The sequence below is a fragment of the Suncus etruscus genome, chromosome 10 (assembly GCF_024139225.1).
Source record: "Suncus etruscus isolate mSunEtr1 chromosome 10, mSunEtr1.pri.cur, whole genome shotgun sequence".
In the NCBI taxonomy this organism is placed as follows: domain Eukaryota; kingdom Metazoa; phylum Chordata; class Mammalia; order Eulipotyphla; family Soricidae; genus Suncus; species Suncus etruscus.
This window is the reverse complement of record NC_064857.1, coordinates 37,920,914-37,940,907: the sequence shown is the minus strand read 5'-3', so window position 1 is coordinate 37,940,907 and position 19,994 is coordinate 37,920,914. Positions and strand designations below refer to the sequence as shown.

At 47.2% G+C, this 19,994-nt stretch overlaps 2 protein-coding genes across 5 annotated transcripts in view; both read left to right on the top strand.

The window, feature by feature from the left end:
• The window catches only part of KHDC4 (KH domain containing 4, pre-mRNA splicing factor), a 29,368-nt gene extending 23,781 nt beyond the window's left edge, over window positions 1-5,587 (top strand). The window contains exons 12-14 of one of the 4 annotated variants that reach the window (XR_007499609.1): window positions 993-1,077; window positions 2,889-2,980; window positions 4,343-4,394. Coding sequence is in view for 3 of the 4 variants with exons in the window: in XM_049782245.1 (XP_049638202.1) it covers window positions 965-1,077; window positions 2,889-2,980; window positions 4,343-4,545 (408 nt within the window). In the remaining variant the exon portion in view is untranslated. Of the gene's footprint in view, window positions 1-964; window positions 1,078-2,888; window positions 3,035-3,097; window positions 3,141-4,342 lie in introns of those variants that run through there. The other 3 variants (XM_049782245.1, XM_049782246.1, XM_049782247.1) reach the window with 3 other exon arrangements.
• A 4,828-nt stretch (window positions 5,588-10,415) lies between these two features.
• Window positions 10,416-19,383, top strand: RIT1 (Ras like without CAAX 1). The gene is given in 9 exon segments (XM_049782388.1): window positions 10,416-10,475; window positions 10,571-10,690; window positions 11,203-11,263; window positions 15,261-15,294; window positions 15,296-15,350; window positions 15,540-15,701; window positions 16,571-16,584; window positions 18,407-18,527; window positions 18,530-19,383. Coding segments are annotated over 8 exon segments (657 nt in total). The 5' UTR covers window positions 10,416-10,475; window positions 10,571-10,587; the 3' UTR covers window positions 18,637-19,383.
• Window positions 19,384-19,994: the final 611 nt, after the last annotated feature.

The following is a 19,994-nucleotide window of genomic DNA, read 5'->3' as shown; positions in this document are numbered from 1 at the left end:
GGGGACCATATAAATGCCGGGATTCGAATCAACAACAGTCCTGGGTTGGCCGCTTGCAAGGCAAACACCCTACCGCTGTGCTATCTCTCCTCTGTTTTTGTTTTTAAATTGTTTTGCTTCTGTGTCACACCTGGTGATGATCAGGGGTTTCCACTTGGCTTTGCACTCAGGAATTAGTCCTGGTGGAATTTGGTGAACCATATGGGATGCCTGGGTTTGAGCATGGGTTGATCACATGCAAGGTAGGCTCTCTGCCTGCTGTTCTCTCTCCAACCCCTTGTTTTGGGCCACACCCAGCAGTGCTCAGGGGTTACTTGGCTCTGAGCTGAGAAATCACTCCTGACAAATTTGGTGGGCCATATGGATGCCAGGGATCAAATGCCTTGCCCACTGTCCTATCACTCTGCCCACCCCCCCCCATTTTTTTTAGTTTTTTTTTTGGTGGGGAAAGGGGCAGTACCCAATAGTGCTCAGGCATCATTCCTGGTGATACTCAGGACTAAGTGGGATCCCAGGGATCGAACCTGGGTCAGGTACATGCAAAGCAAACACCCTACCTGCTATACTATTGCTCCAGCCTCACTGACCTTTTTTTTTCTCCTAATATTTATAAAATTAAAAAGTTCAGGTGCAGATTTTCAGGAATATTTCCTTTTAGCCAGTACCCTTAATAATATTTTAAAACTTTATACCTTATAACTAGATTTATCCAAATCAACTACTGTTGTGATGGGTATTAAAAACAAAAGGGTATATTATGATGGATAATCTCATTCCTGACCAAATGTATGGAAATTATCAACTGTTTTCACCATATTCATGTTCCAAATACCAGCCAAAGATCTATGTAGTGGAGCTTACACAGTTTAGCAGAAAGCTCAGGCACTTGACAGTTACATTAAGGAGCTAGAGTCAATGCAGCAGTTGTAGATTTGCTAATGCCACTGTGTTTTTCTGCTCATAGCATGGACCCATTCATATGACTAATTTAGGTACAGGCTTCTCCGGTCACAATGAGATTGAAGGTGCAGTACCGAAGGCCGCAGGTTCCTCGGGCAAAGAGCGAGAGAGGGACAGGTGAGTTGGTTGAAACATTTCATAAGAGATTGAGATATGGGGCCGGGCGGTGGCGCTGGAGGTAAGGTGCCTGCCTTACCTGCGCTAGCCTAGGAGACGGACCGCGGTTCGATCCCCCGGCGTCCCATATGGTCCCCCAAGCCAGGAGCGACTTCTGAGCGCATAGCCAGGAGTAACCCCTGAGCGTTACCGGGTGTGGCCCAAAAACCAAAAAAAAAAAAAAAAGAGAGATTGAGATATCTTTTTATTTTGTTTGTTCTTGGACCAAACCATCACTATTCAGGGCTTACATATGCCTCTGCACTTCAGAATCATTCCTAACAGTGCTTGTAGAACCATGTGGGATGTCAGGGAATTGAATCCAAGTTGATCACATGCCAGGCAAGTCAGAACCATGTCTCTGGCTCTGAGATGTCTTTTCTTGGTACTACCTTTGCTCTGTCTGTAATTAAAAAAAAAAGTTCTGGGCTGAGTAACTAGAGTTTCCTGGGTTTAATCCTGGCAGCACCTTGCTCCCATAGCACTACTAAGGTAACCTCCAAACAGAAACAAACAAACAAACAAACAAAAAAAACAGAAAATGATTGGGATCAAACAAGCTCTTGTTCATTGTAAATGATAAAGAAGTAGAAGTTAAAATGAGATGCTATTCACAGTGTTGGAAGCAAGTACATTATTTTTTGAATAATTCAGTCTGTGTTCAGACATCTTTGTTGACTTTTATGGCTGAATTCGGTCCTTTTCTGAAGGCTAGTAGTAGCATATGTTAGATATCTTTTTATCTTTTTACTTTTTCTTTTCTTTTTTTGGTTTCTAGGCCACACCTGGCAGTGTTCAGGGTTTATTCCTGGCTCTGCACTCAGAATTCACTCCTAGTAGGCAGGCTTAGGGGGACCATATGGGGTGCCAGGCATTGAATCCGGGTTGGCCACATCCAAGGCCAAAACGCCCTCCCTTCAGTACTATCGTTCTGGTCCCTAAATATTTTTTCTTGCTCTCTATGGAAGGACTTGAATGGGAATCTAGCTTGCCACCCACTCTTAAGTTCTCTTTTCCTATGTTGTCCTTCATAAATCTTGATAGTACACCCTATAGAGAGCTTGTCTTGCACGCAGCTAACTATGGTTCAAGCCGCAGTACTCCAAATAGTCCTAGAGCACTTTCAGGAGTAAGCCCTGAGTACCGCCTGGTGTGACTCAAAATGGGATAACAAAATGGACAAACCTTGGTTATGGGTTCTTTTTTTTTTTTTTGGCCACACCCATTTGATGCTCAGGGGTTTACTCCTGGCTAAGCTCTCAGAAATCACCCCTGGCTTGTGGGGGGACGACCATGTGGGATGCCGAGGGATCAAACTGCAGTCCTTCCTTGGCTAGTGCTTGCAAGGCAGACACCTTACCTCTAGCACCACCTCACCAGCCCTACCTTGGTTATGTTTTTAATCAGACCATCTGACTTGGTTTATTAATCAAACAGTGGGTATTTTGTGAAAATGTTTAAAATATCGCATATGAGTAAGTTTGAGGGGCCAGAGCAGTGGCACAAGAGGTAAGGCGTCTGCCTTGCACGTGCTAACCCTAGGACGGACCACAGTTCAATATCCTGGTGTCCTGCATGGTTCCCCAAGCCAGGAGCGATTTCTGAGCGCAGAGCCTTGAGTAACCCCTGAGCATCACTGGGTGTGGCCCCCAAACAAAACAAAACCAAAAAAAGGAGTAAGTTTATAATAGGAGCTATATGCTTTGTTAATTATGTCCTGGTAAAGTTAACTAAACCCATCTGAAAAAAACCTTCATTTTTCTTTCTAACAGGCAGTTGATGCCTCCACCAGCCTTTCCAGTGACTGGCATAAAATCAGAACCTGATGAGAGAAATGGGTCTGGACCCTTACCGGGGAGCCACGGTAAGTGAGGTAGAACTGGGGAACGGGAAGTGGCTTAGGCTGGTCGTAAGCTATTAGTTTTGGACCTGATGCTCATTCAAGTGTGTGGTTCATGCAGGTGTTGAATATAACTTCTATAATCTCTTGACTAATGAGAAATACTTTTTTAAAAAAACTTTTTAAAAAAAATTTTATGTGGACAATACAGGCTTTTGTTTTCAAAACTTGAATCTATAAAAGGATCAGTTGACTTAGATTTTATACTTAGTGTCAGTGGCATTCAAATACTAGGAATTGCTAATGGTTAGTAAGTCAGCTCAACATTTTGCTTTTATTTATTTATTTATTTATTTATTTATTTATTTATTTGCTTTTTGGGCCACACACGCTCAGGGGTTACTCCTGGCTATGCTCTCAAAAATCGCTCCTGGCTTGAGGGATCATATGGGGTGCCGGGAATCGAACTGTGGTCCATCCTAGGCACACCCTGACCCCTTGCGCCACCGCACCTACCCCAACATTTTGCTCTTATTGTCTGAATAAAATGTAATCTGATACAGAAGTCCTAAGTTGCTTCTCTGTAGTTTGAGATGCTGAGTTCATATCTTCCATAGAACACTTGATTGTGTATCGCTCAGCATGTGTCTGATTTAAAAACAAAAACAGAGCCAAGACTAGTATAGTTGGGTGGCTCTTTCCTTACACATGCTGTCCTGTGCACAAAGCCAGGAGTAATCCCTGGGTAACTCCTAGTGTATACCCAAGACAGAGACTAGATCGACAGTACAATGGGTAGGTGTTTGCCTTGCACTCAGTAGGTTCAATCCCCAACACACTATAAGGACCCCTGAGCTAATCAAGAGTGATCCTTGAGTGTAGAGCCAGAAGTAAGCCCTGAGCACTGCTGGTATGACCAAAAAAATCCAAAACAAAAACAAGTGTTGCTTCATAGTTATCCCAGAATTCTTAATCTTAAAGAGACCAATGGAATTCATTGTCAAAGTAAAAAATGTACAGAGAATACATATTTTTTCTTTCTTAATTTCTTTCTTTTAACTCTTTAAAAGGTGAATTGTTAGCTTCCAGGAACTCACTTGCTAACTTTCCTTTTTTGTTTTCTTTTTTCTTTTTTTTTTTTTATGTTTCTTTTTTCTTTCTCTGTTTTCTTACATGGTTCTGGTGGATTCACATTTGCTGGTGCTGGTGCTGTTTTTCGTGTGATCGTCAACGGTTTTGGGTGACCATTGACCCTGTGACCTCAAAATGGTGTCCAACTAACCACTTACAATTAACGTCTTTTTTTTTAATTAACGAATTGATGGTATTGTCTTTTTTTTTTTCCCTTGGGGGAAATGGGGTTGGGGTTGTTTTTCTCTATTCTAGATTATCCAGTCAAGAAGCTGAAAACGACGGAGAAGGGTTTTGGCTTAGTGGCCTATGCTGCAGACTCGTCAGATGAAGAGGAAGAGCACCATGGGGGCCATAAAAATGCAAGTAGTTTTCCACAGGGCTGGAGTTTGGGTTATCAGTATGCTTCGTCACAGCCACGAGCCAAACAACAGATGCCGTTCTGGATGGCCCCTTAAGCAGCGGTGGAATGGAGATTGACCCTGACAACTCTTCTTTAGCAATAATGCATGTATTTGATTGAACAAGACTTTGGGCTCCACTCCTGAACCATCTTGGACATTTGCAGAAGTTAGCGGTGCAGTATCCCTTGTTCCCAGCGGGGTTCTGCTCACTGTCAAGCACCCTCACTCCTGCGATTGGTCATCACTTCTGTTAATGCTCCTTAGAATCACAAATTTGTTGTGGAAGCTTTTTTAACTGGCGGTGAAATGTGCTGGGTCAACCAAGTGCCCAAATAGGGCTATTCCCATATGCATTTGAACTGATCCGGCCTTTCCCACATTTCCCTCTTCTCACACAAAGTTTCATTTGTATTTTACTACCGTCTGTCCGTTTTGATAATGACTGGTTATTTAAAAAGCCTTCCTATTAATGAGGAAATGAATTAAGACCTTTTCAGCACTTAGATAGATCTCAGAGTTCCTCAACCCCAATTCATTGGGGAGTCTTTCTGTTCTGAAAAACAGATTTTACTAATTTCAAACTGTTGAATATAGCTGGATCTGCATAGGAAGATATGGAATGAATTTTTAAAAAATCGTGTCTTTCTATTGGGATGATCCAAAGCTGGCACCTTCAGGCACACTTTTGTCTCAGCCATGCGGCAAGTTTGCCGTCCTAAGCTCCTTGTCTTCAACTGAGTCAGAAAACTTTGATCCAAAGCTGGTCAGGACTCTTCACAGAAATGAAGCTTGGTGGTCCTTCCTTCTCTCTTAGACTGCTGGCAGGAGAATGGTGGACGTTGTGACTGAAACTGTAACTTATCTTGGCATTACAGGTTTTGCCAAAACAAAAAAACAGACTTTTTTGTATCGATATTGATGTGTGAAAGTGAAGGAGCTAGTCTGCTAAACCAGGAGTAGTTTTGAGATACTGAACTGTCATTTTTGCACATTTGAATACTTTGCAGGCTGGCTTTGTATAAGCTTATCCTCTGTTTTCCTATATGTTGTAAATACTTAGGCTATAATTTCATTATAAATAAATGTCTGAATATTCTGCTATGGTTTCTTTATTCTCTCATGATTCACACATACATCCATAAACTTTTTTACTCACTATATAATTATGTAAGTATGACCTCCTCCCCTGAAAGAAAAATTCACACAAGGATCATTGAGTACGTACATTATCATTACTGTGCCGAGTTTTATGATTTTCCAGAGCGAGTCTTAAAATTAAAGTTCAGATTGCGGGACGTGGGGTCATTGCCTTGCATATAGACATCTTGACCACAACGCTGTTTTGATCCCTGTATTAGATGTGGTCCCCTGAGTACCTCTGGATGTGGCCCTTAAACTTTACCCTCTTTGTTGTTTTTGGGTCACACCCGGTGGTGCTCAGGATTACTCCTGACTGTGCACTCAGAAATTGCTCCTGGCAGGCATGGGAGACTATATGGGATGCCGGGATTCAAATCACCATCCATCCTGGATCGGCTGGTTTACATAATCCTACCATTATGCTATCTCTCCAGCCCAAAACTTTACCTCTTAAAAATAAGGTGGAGGGAGGCCGGAGAGATAGCATGGAGTTAAGGCGTTTGCCTTTCATGCAGAAGGTCATCGGTTCGAATCCCAGTGTCCCATATGGTCCCCCGAGCCTGCCAGGAGCGATTTCTGAGCATGGAGCCAGGAGTAACCCCTGAGCACTGCCGGGTATGACCCAAAAGCCACAAAAATAAATAAATAAATAAGGTGGAGGAAGTCCAGTTGAGAAGCAGGAGAAATAGTGCAAGAGATAAGCATTTATCTTTGCATTCAACTGACCTGGTTTGGTCCCACACACGTGATCCCTTGTACTGCTGGTGGGTCTGGGCCCATTGGTCGGCAACCTTTTTTTCAACTGAGCCAAATCTCGCCAAAACCATGATTGACATTTATTTTGAGAGCCACACAGGGCGCGCACTGACCGAGGCTAGGAGCAGAGTCCTGACTCCTGGAGCTGCCGCCCGGCACACAGAAGAGCCAAATTAAAAGTGTAAAGAGCCACGGATTGCCGACCACTGACTCTGGCTCAGACACTTCAGCATATAAAAGGTGAAAATGAGGGCAGGAGCTGTGGTGCAATCTGTAAGTTGTCTGCCTTGCCTGCGCTAGTCTAGGGACGGACTGCCGTCCCATATGGTTCCCCAAGCCAGGAGCGATTTTTTTTTTAATTTATTTTCAGGAGCAATTTCTGTGCGCACAGCCAGGAGTAACCATCACTGGGTGTGGCCCAACCCCCACCAAAAAAAAAAAGGTGAAAATGTCAAGGAATATTAGAATACTAGATGCTTTTGATTTTCCTATCTGAATTTTTCCATATTTTAACAAGGAAGAAAGAGGAGTGGATAAAAATACCTGCTGGGGTTACAGTGGATTGGGCACAGGCCTTGCACCTGGTTAATCTGGGTTCGATCTCCAGAATCCCATATTGTTCTTTTCAAAATTGTTTTTTTTTTTGTTTGTTTTTTTTGTTTTTTTTTTTATTTTTGGGCCATACCCGTTTGACGCTCAGGGGTTACTCCTGGCTATGCGCTCAGAAATTGCTCCTGGCTTGGGGGGACCATATGGGACACCGGGGGATCGAACCGCGGTCCGTCCTACGCTAGCGCTTGCAAGGCAGACACCTTAACTCTAGCGCCACCTTCCCGGCCCCTCTTTTCAAAATTGTCAGGAGAGATTTCTGATTGCAGATCCAGAAATAACCCCTGAGCATGCTGGATGTGACCCATAAAGTGAGAAATTCCTAGATTAGAAGAGATAGTACAGTGGGTACAGTGTAGTGTAACCCCCCCAAAAAAAAAAAAACTAAGGTCTTTATATGCTATCTGATAGGGAAATGATAATAGTACTTTACTACTATGTTGTCTCTAGAAAGTAGTTGAATTTTTTTTTTTTTTTGGTCTTTCGGGCCACACCCGTTTGATGCTCGGGTTACTCCTGGCTAAGTGCTCAGAAATTGCCCCTGGCTTGGGGGGACCATATGGGATGCCGGGTTGGATCAAACCGCGTTTGTGGTCCTTCCTTGGCTAGCGCTTGCAAGGCAGACACCTTACCTCTAGCGCCACCTCGCCGGCCCCAAAAGTAGTTGAATTTTATCATTTCCTTACCAGAAAATATATTTGTTGGAAGAGGAAACAAACTAATTTTTTTCTTTTTTTCTCTCTCTCTCTTTTTTTTTTTTTTTTTTTACTTTAAATTCTAGTTTCAGTGGTGGTGGTGGTGGGAGTTTAAAATCTAAACTCTTGTTTTATTTATTTATTCTTGGGTTTGGGGCCATACCTGGCAGCGCTGGGGTTATTCCTGGCTCCTGCTCAGAAATTGCTCCTGGCAGGCTCGGGACCATATGGGATGCTGGGGATCAAACCCAGGTCTGTTCGTCCTGGTTTGTCCATGTGCAAGGCAAACGCCCTAACACTGTGCTGTCGCTCCAGCCCCATAAAATTGTTTTTTTGTTTTTTGTTTTTTGTTTTTTGTTTTTTTTTGGGTCACATCTGGCGGTGCTCAGGCATTACTCCTGGCTGGCTGCTCAGAAATAGCTCCTGGCAGGCACGGGGGACCATATGGGACACCGGGATTTGAACCAACCACCTTAGGTCCTGGATCGGCTGCTTGCAAGGCAAACGCCGCTGTGCTATCTCTCCGGGCCCCATAAAACTGTTTTTAAAAACTTTGGGGCCTTGGGGCCGGAGAGATAGCATGGAGGTAAGGCGTTTGCCTTTCATGCAGAAGGACGGTGGTTCAAATCCCGGCATCCCATATGGTCCCCTGTGCCTGCCAGGGGCTATTTCTGAGCCTAGAGCCAGGAGTAACCCCTGAGTGGTGCTGGGTGTAACCCCCCCCCCAAAAAAAAAAACAAAAAACTTAGGGGCCAGAGTGATAACACAGTGTGTATAGCATATCCTTGTACACAGCCTTCCTGGCTTTGATCCCCAGCATCCCATATTCCTCAAGTCTCCCAGGAGTGATTTCTGAGTACAGAGCCAGGACTGCCGCCAGTGTAGCCAGGAAACCAAAACAAAATCTTAGGCCATCGTGAGGTTGGTTGCCAGTGATGTGCCTATGGGTGCCTATGGTGATCACAAGACAAACCAGGAAAGCTCGCACTTGGCCCTTGAACCAAGGCCCTGAACATCATGTCTCAGATAATAAGTCTGTATCAAGCTGCAGTGATAGTAATTCTCTCTGCTTTGGACAGTGCCCAGTCACTTGAGGAGAGGTTTTAGTGGGTGCCCATGTTCCTGTTCATTATGCCTGGTCAAATTGGGTTTTGCACTGTCAACTGAAAGAAAAACCGAGATTCTTCTGGAACCTTGCATTTTGAGCTATCTCTGGGGCCCCCAAGTAAGTGCTTTTGTTTTCATTTTTCCTGTTCTTGTTCTTTTTCTTTTTTTCTTTTATTTATTTATTTATTTATTTTTGGTTTTTGGGTCACACCCAACAGCGCTCAGGGGTTACTCCTGGCTTTACGCTCAGAAATTACTCCTGACAGGCTTAGGGGGACCATATGGGATGCCGGGATTCGAACCACCGACCTTCTGTATGCAAGGCAAACGCCTTTCCTTTATTCTATCTCTCCGGCCCCATTTTTCTTTTATTATTATTGTTGTTGTTGTTGTTTGGGAGGGTCACACCCAGCGGTGCTCAGGAATTACTCCTTGTTCTGTGCTTAGAAATCGCTCCTAGCAGGCTCTGGAGACCATATGGGATGCCGGGAATCGACCCACCCTCAGTCCAGGGTCGGCCGCGTGCAAGGCAAACGCCCTATCGCTGTGCTAACGCTCCGGCCCCTTGGTTTTCTTTTGATTTTTTGCATAAGCAGCTAACCTGAGTTAAGTTGGTTCTTATTTGGGCGGGGGGGGGGGGAGTTTACCCCAGCAATGCTCAGAAATCACTACTGGCAGTGCACAGGGGACCATGTGATAAAACTGGGGACTGCACCAGCTAAAATAGCTGCTTGCCAAAGAAAGCGCCCTATTTGCTGTGCAAAGTTGGGTCTTCTTGCCACCCCAACCCGGGTGGTGCTCTGTCTGGGCTGACCCCACACTTGCTTCTCAAAAGTCTTCCTCCTGACTGGATTCACACTTGAGAAACCAAACCCTCAGCAGTGCTGGGGGCCGAGCTCCAGCCGTGGACCGCACTCAAGGCCAACACCTTCCTCTGGGTCCTGTCCCTGACCCAGTAAGTTCCCGAAAAGCCTGGCTCCTTCGCGTGTCCCTTATCACGTACCGGAGAGTAGCTGTCAGGCGGTGCTGCAGCGTGATCAATTACACCCTAAGCGCTGGGCGGGGCCAGGGGAGGGGCGTGGCCTGGAATGCGTCACGTCCCGGACGCGGCGGGCCACCCCTTCCTCTCTGGCCGGTGGGCGTGGCTCCCTATCCAGGGGCGGGGCCTGAGCGCGAGCCACGGGTGCGGAGCCACCTCTACCTATCAGGCCTGTGGGCGGGGCCTGAGTGCGAGCCATGGGCGGGGCCACCCTGCTTCCTATCTGCCCGGCGAGCCTAGCGCCCTATCCGAGGCCGGGGGCTGAGCGCACGCCATGGGGCGGGGCCCCCTTCTCCTCTGGTCTGGCCAGTGGGCGGGATTCCTCTCTGGGGGCGTGGCTATACATCCTTATATTTGGTTGTAGTGGGCGTGGTCTCTTGTTTAGGGCGTGCTCATTCCCACTTTTCCATCTGGGCGTGTGGGCGGGGCTCCGTTGTAGGGCGTGGCCTGAGCCGCGTGCGTCACGGGCGGGCCACTCCCCCTCCCCTGAGCCGTGGGCGCCATTGGCGCCATCTTCCCCGTCTGCGGGCGGGAGGCGCGTCACTGGTCGGTTTCGGCAGGTTGACCCGCTTGGGGGATCGGAGCGGGGCGAACCCCGAACTCGGCGGGTGCCAGCGCCGTGACTCTCGAGAGGGTGCGTGAGAAGGCGCGGCGGCGAGGGGGGCCTGCAGGAGGGAGCGGAGCCTGAGGGCGGGGGGCCCCGAAATCCTGGTTGCCTTTCTTTGCAGGCCAGCAGCAGCAACCCGGACCATGGACGCCGGCGGCCGCTCCGCGGGGGGCTGCAGCAACCCGACCGGCCTCTCCCGGGAGTACAAGCTGGTGATGCTGGGGGCCGGCGGCGTGGGCAAGAGCGGTAGGTTGGGGCCGGAGACCTAGCACGGAGGTGGGGCGTCTGCCTTGCATGCACAAGGTCGGGGGTTCGAATCCCCGCATCCCCTTCTAGTCCGCCCAGCCTGCCAGGAGCAATGTATTCTGAGCGTATAAGAGCCCAGGAGGAACCCCCGATTGATCTTGGGTGTGACCCAGAAAGCAAAATAAATAAATAAATGGTAGATTTTTGGGGGAGAGCACAAGCACCCCAGGGTGAGTCTCCGCCTCCCAGACACGCACACCCCCAAACCGGCCCGGGGTGCCTTGACTTTGCATTTCTTTTTTTTTTTTTTCTTTTTGGTTTTTGGGCCATACCCGGCGTTGCTCAGGGGTTACTCCTGCTGTCTGCTCAGAAATAGCTCCTGGCAGGCACTGGGGACCATATGGGACATCGGGATTCGAACCAACCACCTTAGGTCCTGGATCGACTGCTTGCAAGGCTAGCACCTCTGTGCTATCTCTCCGGGCCCGACTTTGCATTTCTTGCCTTTGCAGCTATGACCATGCAGTTCATCAGCCACCGCTTTCCCGAAGACCACGACCCCACCATTGGTGAGTCGCCGCCTCCAGGGTCACCCAAGGAGCCAGAGACACGCCCGAAAGAGGGGGGCTTGTGTTGGTGTTCTTGGGGGGCTCAGGACAGATTGGATTCTTCCTGGCGCTGTGCTGCTCGGGGAGCACTCTTGGCAGGCCTCCCAGGGCCCTATGCAGGGTCAGGGATGGATGGAACTCGGAGGGACTGTTGCTCGCAAGACAAGTGTCTTCCTCTTCTCTTTATTTTCTCTCCTGCCCCAAGAGAGCAAAACTTAACTGCTGATTTCGCCCATATTTAAAGTATTTTTGCATTCCTCCTTTGGATTTCTTTAGTAAGGGAGTCCTGGAACATGCTAAGAAAACTTTTTGTTTGTTTTTGGGTCACACCCAGCAGGGACCAGAGGTTACTCCTAGCTCTGCTCTCAGAAATTGCCCCTGGCAGCAACAGGGGACCTTATGGGATGTCAGGATTCAAACCACCTCCTGTCCTAGATCAGCTGCATGCAAGGCAAACTCTCTACTGCTGTGCTATCTCTCTGGCCCAAGAAAACTTTTTTTTTTTCATGAATTAACTCTCTGTTTATAGTCCCCCACTTTTTTGAGGCACTTTATTTTATTGAAATTTAATGAGGCCCTTTATTCTGTTGCGTTTTTTTAATTGCTATACTGGACTGCCAGGCTAAAGGAAAAGTTTAAAGGCCACTTAGCAGAAACTGTGGCTGTTACTTCTCTCTAGGTCCGACTTAGCTGGACTGTAAGTGTGAGTCAGCTGATTTGAACCTTCCATAAGAGGAAGCAGAAAACAAGTCGAGCCAGCGAGCTGAACTCTAGACCCAGCTGTGCGCACCCTGCGCTTCTCCCTGGCCTCCCTCTCTGAGTCCTCTGCACTTCTCACACTTCAAGTTCATCTTAGTATTTTTTTTTTTTTTTTTGGTGGGGGAGGGAGAAGCCCACACCCAGCCACATTCAGGAGGATTTATTCCTGGCTCTACACCCAGATCAATCTAGCAAGGCTTGGTGAATCATCTGAGCTTCTGGGGTTCGAACCCAGGTTAGCTGCATGCAAGGCATGCTCCCTACCCACTTATTATCTCTCCAGCTCCCTTGGTTACTTTAATATTATTGAAAACTCTATGGTTGGCCAAACACTTTCAGACTTATTTTTTTTTGGGGTGGTTTGGGTTACACCCAGCAGTGCTCATGGGTTACTCTTTTTTTTTTTTTTTTGGTTTTTCGAACCACACCCGTTTGATGCTCAGGGGTTACTCCTGGCTAGCTAAGCGCTCAGAAATTGCCCCTGGCTTGGGGGGGTCGAACCGGGGTCCTTCCTTGACTAGCGCTTGCAAGGCAGATACCTTACCTCTAGTGCCATCTCACGGGCTACTCTTGACTCTGCTCAGAAATAGCTCCTGGCAGGCTCAGGGGACCATATAGGATGCCGGGAATCTAACTGGGGTTTGTCCTGGGTTTGTCCCTGTGCAAGGCAAAACACCCTACTGCTGTACTATCACTCTGGCCCTGATTTTTAGATTTTAAAATAATTTTATTTTACCTTTTAGAAAACATTGCTATGAGGGAGATGGGGGCATTGGTGTGGGAAGGTTGCACTAGTGAAGGGGGGTGTTCTTTTTTATGACTGAAACCCAGCTATAAACATGTTGTAATCATGGTGCGGGGCCAGAGAGATAGCATGGAGGTTGCATCCTGAAGGATGGTGGTTAAAATCCCGGCATCCTATATGGTCCCCTGCGCCTGCCAAGAGCGATTTCTGAGCGTAGAGCCAGGAGTAATCCCTGAGCGCTGCTGGGTGTGACCCCCCCCCCCAAAAAAAAAAAAGGGAGCAGAGAGATAGCATGGATTTAGGGCATTTGCATGTAGGACAGTGGTTCGAATCTCGGCATCCCATATGGTCCTCTGAGCCTGCCAGGAGCGATTTCTAAATGTAGGGCCAGGAGTAACTTCTGAGTGCTGCCAGGTGTGACCCAGAAACAACAACAAAAAACAAAAACACAGGACCGAAGCAGTGGTGCAAGCAATAGGGCATTTGCCTTTGCATGCACTGACCTAAGACAGAACCGCAAAAAAAAAAAAAAAAAAGACGGATCAAGGTTCGATCCCCTGGCGTTCCATATGGCCCCCCCAAGCCAGGAGCGATTTCTGAGTGCATAGCCAGGAGTAACCCCTGAGTATCACTGGTATCCCCCCCACAAAAAAGAGATTATTTAAAAATGAAAAGATAGGGCCCGGAGAGATAGCACAGCGGCGTTTGCCTTGCAAGCAGCCAATCCAGGACCAAAGGTGGTTGGTTCGAATCCCGATGTCCCATATGGTCCCCCGTGCCTGCCAGGAGCTATTTCTGAGCAGACAGCCAGGAGTAACCCCTGAGCATCGCCGGGTGTGGCCCAAAAACCAAAAAAAAAAAAAAAAATTAAAAGATAAAAATTATAAATAAATTTATATGAAAATTTTACTATGATTTTGGAAAATCAACTTTTGTGAAAAATTAAAAAGAAAGAGCTATAGAGATAGTAGATAACCTCAGTCACTTGGTATCACATGTTCTGCAAGAAGTCCCAAGACTGATCTCTGAGATTTGTTTCACCATTCCACCGGGAATGGCCCAGACCCTATTTAAGTGCCTTCCCTCCTCTCAAATACGAAAAGAAAAATAATCTGTCATTGAAGATACTGTTTACTTCTCAATTTTTCTTTTCTTTTCTTTTTTTTTTTGGTTTTTGGGCCACACCCAGCGATGCTCAGGGGTTACTCCTGGCTGTCTGCTCAGATATAACTCCTGGCAGGCATATGGGACACTGGGATTCGAACCAACCACCTTAGGTCCCTGGATCGGCTGCTTGCAAGGCAAACGTCGCTGTGCTATCTCTCCGGGCCCTTTTTTTGTTTTTTTTTTTTGTGTTTTGTTTTTGTTTTGGTTTTGTTTTTGGGCCACACCCAGCGATGCTCAGGGGTTACTCCTGGCTGTCTGCTCAGAAATAGCTCCTGGCAGGCATGGGGGACCATATGGGACACCGGGATTCGAACCAACCACCTTTGGTCCTGGATCGGCTGCTTGCAAGGCAAACGCCGCTGTGCTATCTCTCCGGGCCCCTCAATTTTTCTTTTTATTTATTTATTTTTGTTTGTTTATTTTGGGCCACACCTGGCTATGCTCAGAGGTTACTTACTCCTGGCTATCTGCTCAGAAATAGCTCCTGGCAGGCATGGGGGACCATGTGGGACGCCAGGATTCTAACCAACCACCTTAGATTCTGGGTTAGCTGCTTGTAAGGCAAACACCGCTGTACTATTTCTCCGGCCCCACTTCTCAATTTTTCTAAGACAATCTAGGCATTGGGGCTGAAGAGATAGCATGGAGGTAGGGCATTTGCCTTGCATGCAGAAGGACGGTGGTTTGAATCCTGGCATCCTATATGGTCTCCTGAGCCCTGCCGGATGTGACCCCTCATCCCCAAATAAAAAGAAAAGAAAATCTGGGCATATAAAGAACTCAGGTTTTCCCTGCTTTGCCAAGATTAATTTTAGTGGCTGGAGCGGTGGTGCAAGTGGTAGGGCAATTAATTGCCTTGCCCACGATAACCTAGGACGGACCACAGTTCGATCCCCTGGCATCCCATATGGTCCCCCAAGCAAGGAGCAATCTCTGAGTGCATAGCCAGGAGTAATCCATGAGCCTCACTGGGTGTGGTCCAAAAAATAAAAATAAAAAAAAGATTAATTCTAAGATTGCATATATTCCTGGGGCCAGAGCAATAGCATAGCAGTAGGGCATTTGCCTTGCATGTGGCCAAACCTGGATGGACTCTGGTTTGATTCCTGACATCCCATATGGTCCCCTGAGCCTGCCAGGAACAATTTCTGAGTGCAGAGCTAGGAGTAACCCCTGTACGCCACCGGCTGTGACCCAAAAAAAAAAAAAAAAACAACAACAAGAAAAATATAAAGGTTGCATATCCTGCTTGTATAGGTTTATAGTAAACCTTTCTTCCCTCCTGTAGAAGATGCTATAAAATCCGGATACGTATTGATGATGAGGCCCGCCAATCTGGACATTCTGGACACTGCTGGACAGTATCTGTCTTAATGTGCTAGTACTTCTTCGTGCCAATAAGGGAAGGTCTGTGTACGTATTTACTGGCTCATCTCCTTTTAACTTTCATGCACTCTGACTCAGGACAGCAGGTAATTGACATCTCTGCTTCCTTTCTGAAGTCACTGGCGAATATGTCAGTAGTTCTGGGTTCATCAGTAGCTAATGACTCTTGTTTCCTTGTAGGCAGAGTTTACCGCCATGCGGGATCAGTACATGAGGGCTGGAGAAGGGTTCATCATCTGTTATTCTATCACTGACCGTCGAAGTTTCCATGAAGTTCGGGAGTTTAAGCAGCTTATTTATCGAGTTCGACGGACGGACGATACACCTGTGGTCCTTGTGGGAATAAGTCTGACCTAACCTACTGAGACAGGTACGGCAAGGGTGGAAAACATTGTTAGCTGCATTTCTTTGCTATAAAATGCAGCTTCATACTAACCATGATAACTCTTCCTCTTGGAGCCTGAGAGGTAATATAAGGGGAAGGCCTGGGCCTTGCAAACTTCTTGTTTCAATCCTGGTAACAGGGGCCAGAGAGATAGCATGGAGGTAAGGCATTTGCCTTTCGTGCAGAAGTATGGTGGTTTGAATCCCGGCATCCCATATGGTCCCCTATGCCTGCCAGGAGAGATTTCTGAGCATAGAGCCAGGAGTAGCCCCTGAGCGCTGCCGGGTGTGACCCAAAAACAAACAAAAAAAAAGTTCGGTACCTTATATATCAAAAAAGCCCGGTACCTTATATATCTAGTTACCCAGCATTGCCAGGAGTGATTCAGAGCACTATTGGGTACTAATCCCACCGAAAACAAAAATCTGGATTTTAGAAGTTACATAAGTGCAACATCATAAATTATAAGTTTATAAACATTATAAATTGTTTACATATCATATAATATGTGTTATCAATTATAAAATGAATGTTTATAAATTATGAACATTATAAATTGTCTCCTTAACCTCAGAATAAAGGGACCAGAGTGATAGTACAGCAGGTAGGGCTTTTTTTTGCCTTGCACACGGCTGACCTGGGTTCAAACCCCATCATTCTATCTAGTCTCCCAATCCCTTCCAAAAGTAATTCTTTTAGTTATTGTTTTTTGTTTGTTTGTTTTTGGGTCACCACCCAGCAGTGCTCAGAGATTTTCCTGGCTCTGCACTTAGAAACCTTCCTTGCAGGCTGGTGGGGGTGGGGAACATATGGACATATGGGATGCTGAGATCAAACCAGGTCTGTCCCAGGTCGGCTGTGTGCAAGGCAAATACCCTACCGCAGGTGCTATCTTTCTGGTCCTCCGAAAGTAATTCTTTTTTTTGTTGTTGTTCGTTTATTTTTTTTTTTTTTTTTTTTTTGGTTTTTGGGCCACACCCGGTGACGCTCAGGGGTTCTCCTGGCTATGCGCTCAGAAGGTCGCTCCTGGCTTGGGGGACCATATGGGATGCCGGGGGGATCGAACCCGGTCCGTCCTAGGCTAGCGAAGGTAAGACAGGCACCTTACCTTTAGCGCCACCGCCCGGCCCCTGTTCGTTTATTTTTTAGGGGGATGGTTTTAGGTCACACCTGGCAGTGCTCAGGGGATACTCCTGGCTCCATGCTCAGAAATTGCTTCGGGCAGGCTCGGGGGACCATATGGGACGCAGGGATTCAAACTGATGACCTTCTGCATGAAAGGCAAATTACCTCCATGCTATCTCTCCGGTCCCTGTTTGTTTGTTTGTTTGTTTTTAGGTTTTTTTGGGTCACACCTGGCAGCGCTCAGGAGTTACTCGTGGCTCTATGCTCAGAAATCACTCCTGGCAGGCTCAGGGGACCATCTGGGATGCTGGGATTCAAACTACCATCCTTCTTTTCTTGAGGAGGGGTAGGTTTTGGGCCACACCTGCTGACACTCAAGGGTTACTCCTTGCTATGAGCTCAGAAATCACTTCTGGCTCGGGACCATATGGTACACCGTGGGATTGAACTGTAGTCCTTCCTGGGTCAGCCTCTAACAAGACAAACATTCTACCACTGCGCCACTGCTTCAGCCCCAGAACTACTGCATGCAAAGCATATGCCCTACCTCTATGCTATTTCTCCAGCCCCAAAAGTAATTCTTCTTGAGTCCAGGGTCAGAAGTAACCTCTTAGCACTGCCAGTTGTGGCCCCAAAACAAAACAGAAAACAAACCTCAAAATAAATGTTTATGCTGCAACTAGATTAATTTAGACTTTAATATATAATCAATGCTGTGAAGCTTCTATGACCTGGAAGGAAAGGTAAAGGGAGAGTGAAGAGATTTTAGAAGAGGACAGCATCCTTTGAATAAGCCATAAGCTGTTAGCTGCAGAGATGAAGATGCAGTAAAACATCACATCATGACCTCTAGTGGAAACAATCAACGATAGAGACTTCTTGAAAGTAGTTCATTTGTAATGTTTCTCACGTACTGCCCATTAAAAACATCTTGTCTGGGGTCGGAGCAATAGCACAGCGGTAAGGCGTTTGCCTTGCATGTGGTCAACACAGAAGAGAAGGTGATTTGAATCCCAGCCTCCCATATGGTCCCCTGCGTCTGCCAGGAGCAACTTCTGAGTGCAGAGCCAGGAATGACCCCTGAGCAATGCTGGATATGACCCAAAAACCAAAAATAATAAAAAACATCTTGTCAGGGTTTCGAGAGATAAGACAGTGGCTTGATTTGGTAAAGTCCTGACAGCGGGCCCGGAGCGTAGCACAGCCTTAAGCCATTTGCCTTACACAAGGCCAATACAGGATTGACCTCGGTTCGAATCCCGGCATCCCATTTGGTCCCCCAAGCCTGCCAGGTGTGACCCCTGAGAGCCACCGGGTGTACCCAAAAAAAAAAAAGTTCTGACAGCACATAGGCTTCTTCATGCCCCCTCCAGGAGACTCCCCACCCCTCCAAAAATAACAGCAAATCAATCTGCTTTCTACTTAAGTTGCTCTAGGTTTAGGTCACCCTCTCTTATGCAGGTAGCACCTTCTCTGTTTGGGCAGGCGGTTGTAACTATGTTCACGGTTAATAGAAGAATTTCACCTTCCCGTTTGCAAAGGTGAGCAAAGAAGAAGGACTAGCTCTGGCTCGAGAGTTCAGCTGCCCCTTCTTCGAGACGTCAGCTGCCTACCGCTACTACATCGATGATGTGTTCCACGCGCTGGTGCGGGAGATCCGCAGGAAGAAAAGGAGGCAGTCCTGGCCCTGGAGAAAAAATCGAAACCTAAGAGCAGCGTGTGGAAAAGACTGAAGTCTCCATTCCGGAAGAAGAAAGATTCGGTGACCTGAGGGAGGCCATTACCTCTGTGTCTCTGAACTGCTGGGCTTAACCAGGGCAGTGCAGTGACCGTGGCCGAGCACCAAGCTCCTCTTCCCTGTCAGGACCGTGTCTTCCATGCGTCCTTGGAGCCTCGGTGGTGTGGTATTTCACATGTTATGTCTTAGCTGATTTGGATGTATTAACCAGAGAAGCGCTGTCTTCTCTCAAAATGTCCTTTATAGACTTTGATCTGCCAGTGTTTTGGGGGACGGTCTGTTCCTGACAGTTCTCCATGTTCGTTATTCTTTCCCGGAGGGACTCTGTGCCATGTGTCTTGACCTAAACTTACAAACAAGGAATTTTTGACCATGTGCCATTCCATTAGCCCCTTTCAGCGTCAGTTTCCTGGAACTTGGGCCCCAATTAGGACCCAAATCTTGTTTTATCCAGCAAGGAAATGCGCATCTGTCCAGCCAGCCAGTGCCTATGGAGCAAACTGACTTGTTGCCTTTGCTGCAGTGTGTGGGAACTTGCTAGCAAATGGGAGGGATGGGAAACATGTTACCAGTTGGAGTCTTGTCTAAGAAGGCCCCACTCACTCCTACTACACCAGGCTGTGCGAAGTCAAACAGAGCCATATAAAACTAGTGGCTTTCTCCACTGAGCTGATTTTACTCCTGTCAGCAAGACAGTTGCCCCTTATTGGGAAAGACTTGCCCGGTGATGCTCAGGGCCATGGCTGGCAGTGCCAGGCAGAAAATGCCACATGGTGCAGATTTCTCTGGGGCCCTGCCAGGTGCTGAAGCTATTTCCCTGGCTGGCTCAGTTTCACCATTTTTAGAGGGTGGGGGTCCAGCTGTGCTGGGGGCCTACTCTGGCTTAGTGCTGGGTGAGGGACAGTTGGAGCACACCCACTTGGGAAATGATGCTTAGGGATTGAGCCCAGAGTCTCATATGCAGGGGCCATGCTCTGTCATTAAACCACCTCCCATGACCTGTTTTTGCCCTCCTTGCCTTCAGAAACTGTGAAAACCATCACTAGTTGACTGAGCTCTTAACCCAAACCTCAGGCTGAAACAGCCTCTGCCTTACACAGACAAGCAGTTTTCCCACAGAGAGGAGAGGCCCGTGACATTCAACCTTCAGTAAGGCTGGAGCTCTTGCTTGCTAGTTCTTTCCCTTAGCTTCTGTCTCTAAGGGGCTGGAGAGATAGCATGGAGGTAAGGACATTTGCCTTTCATGAGAAGGTCATCAGTTCGAATCCCGGTGTCCCATAATGGTCCCCTGTGACTGCCAGGAGCAATTTCTGAGCATGGAGCCAGGAGTATCCCCTGAGCACTGCCGGGTTTGACCCAAAAACCACCCAAAAAAAAAAAAAAAGAAAGCT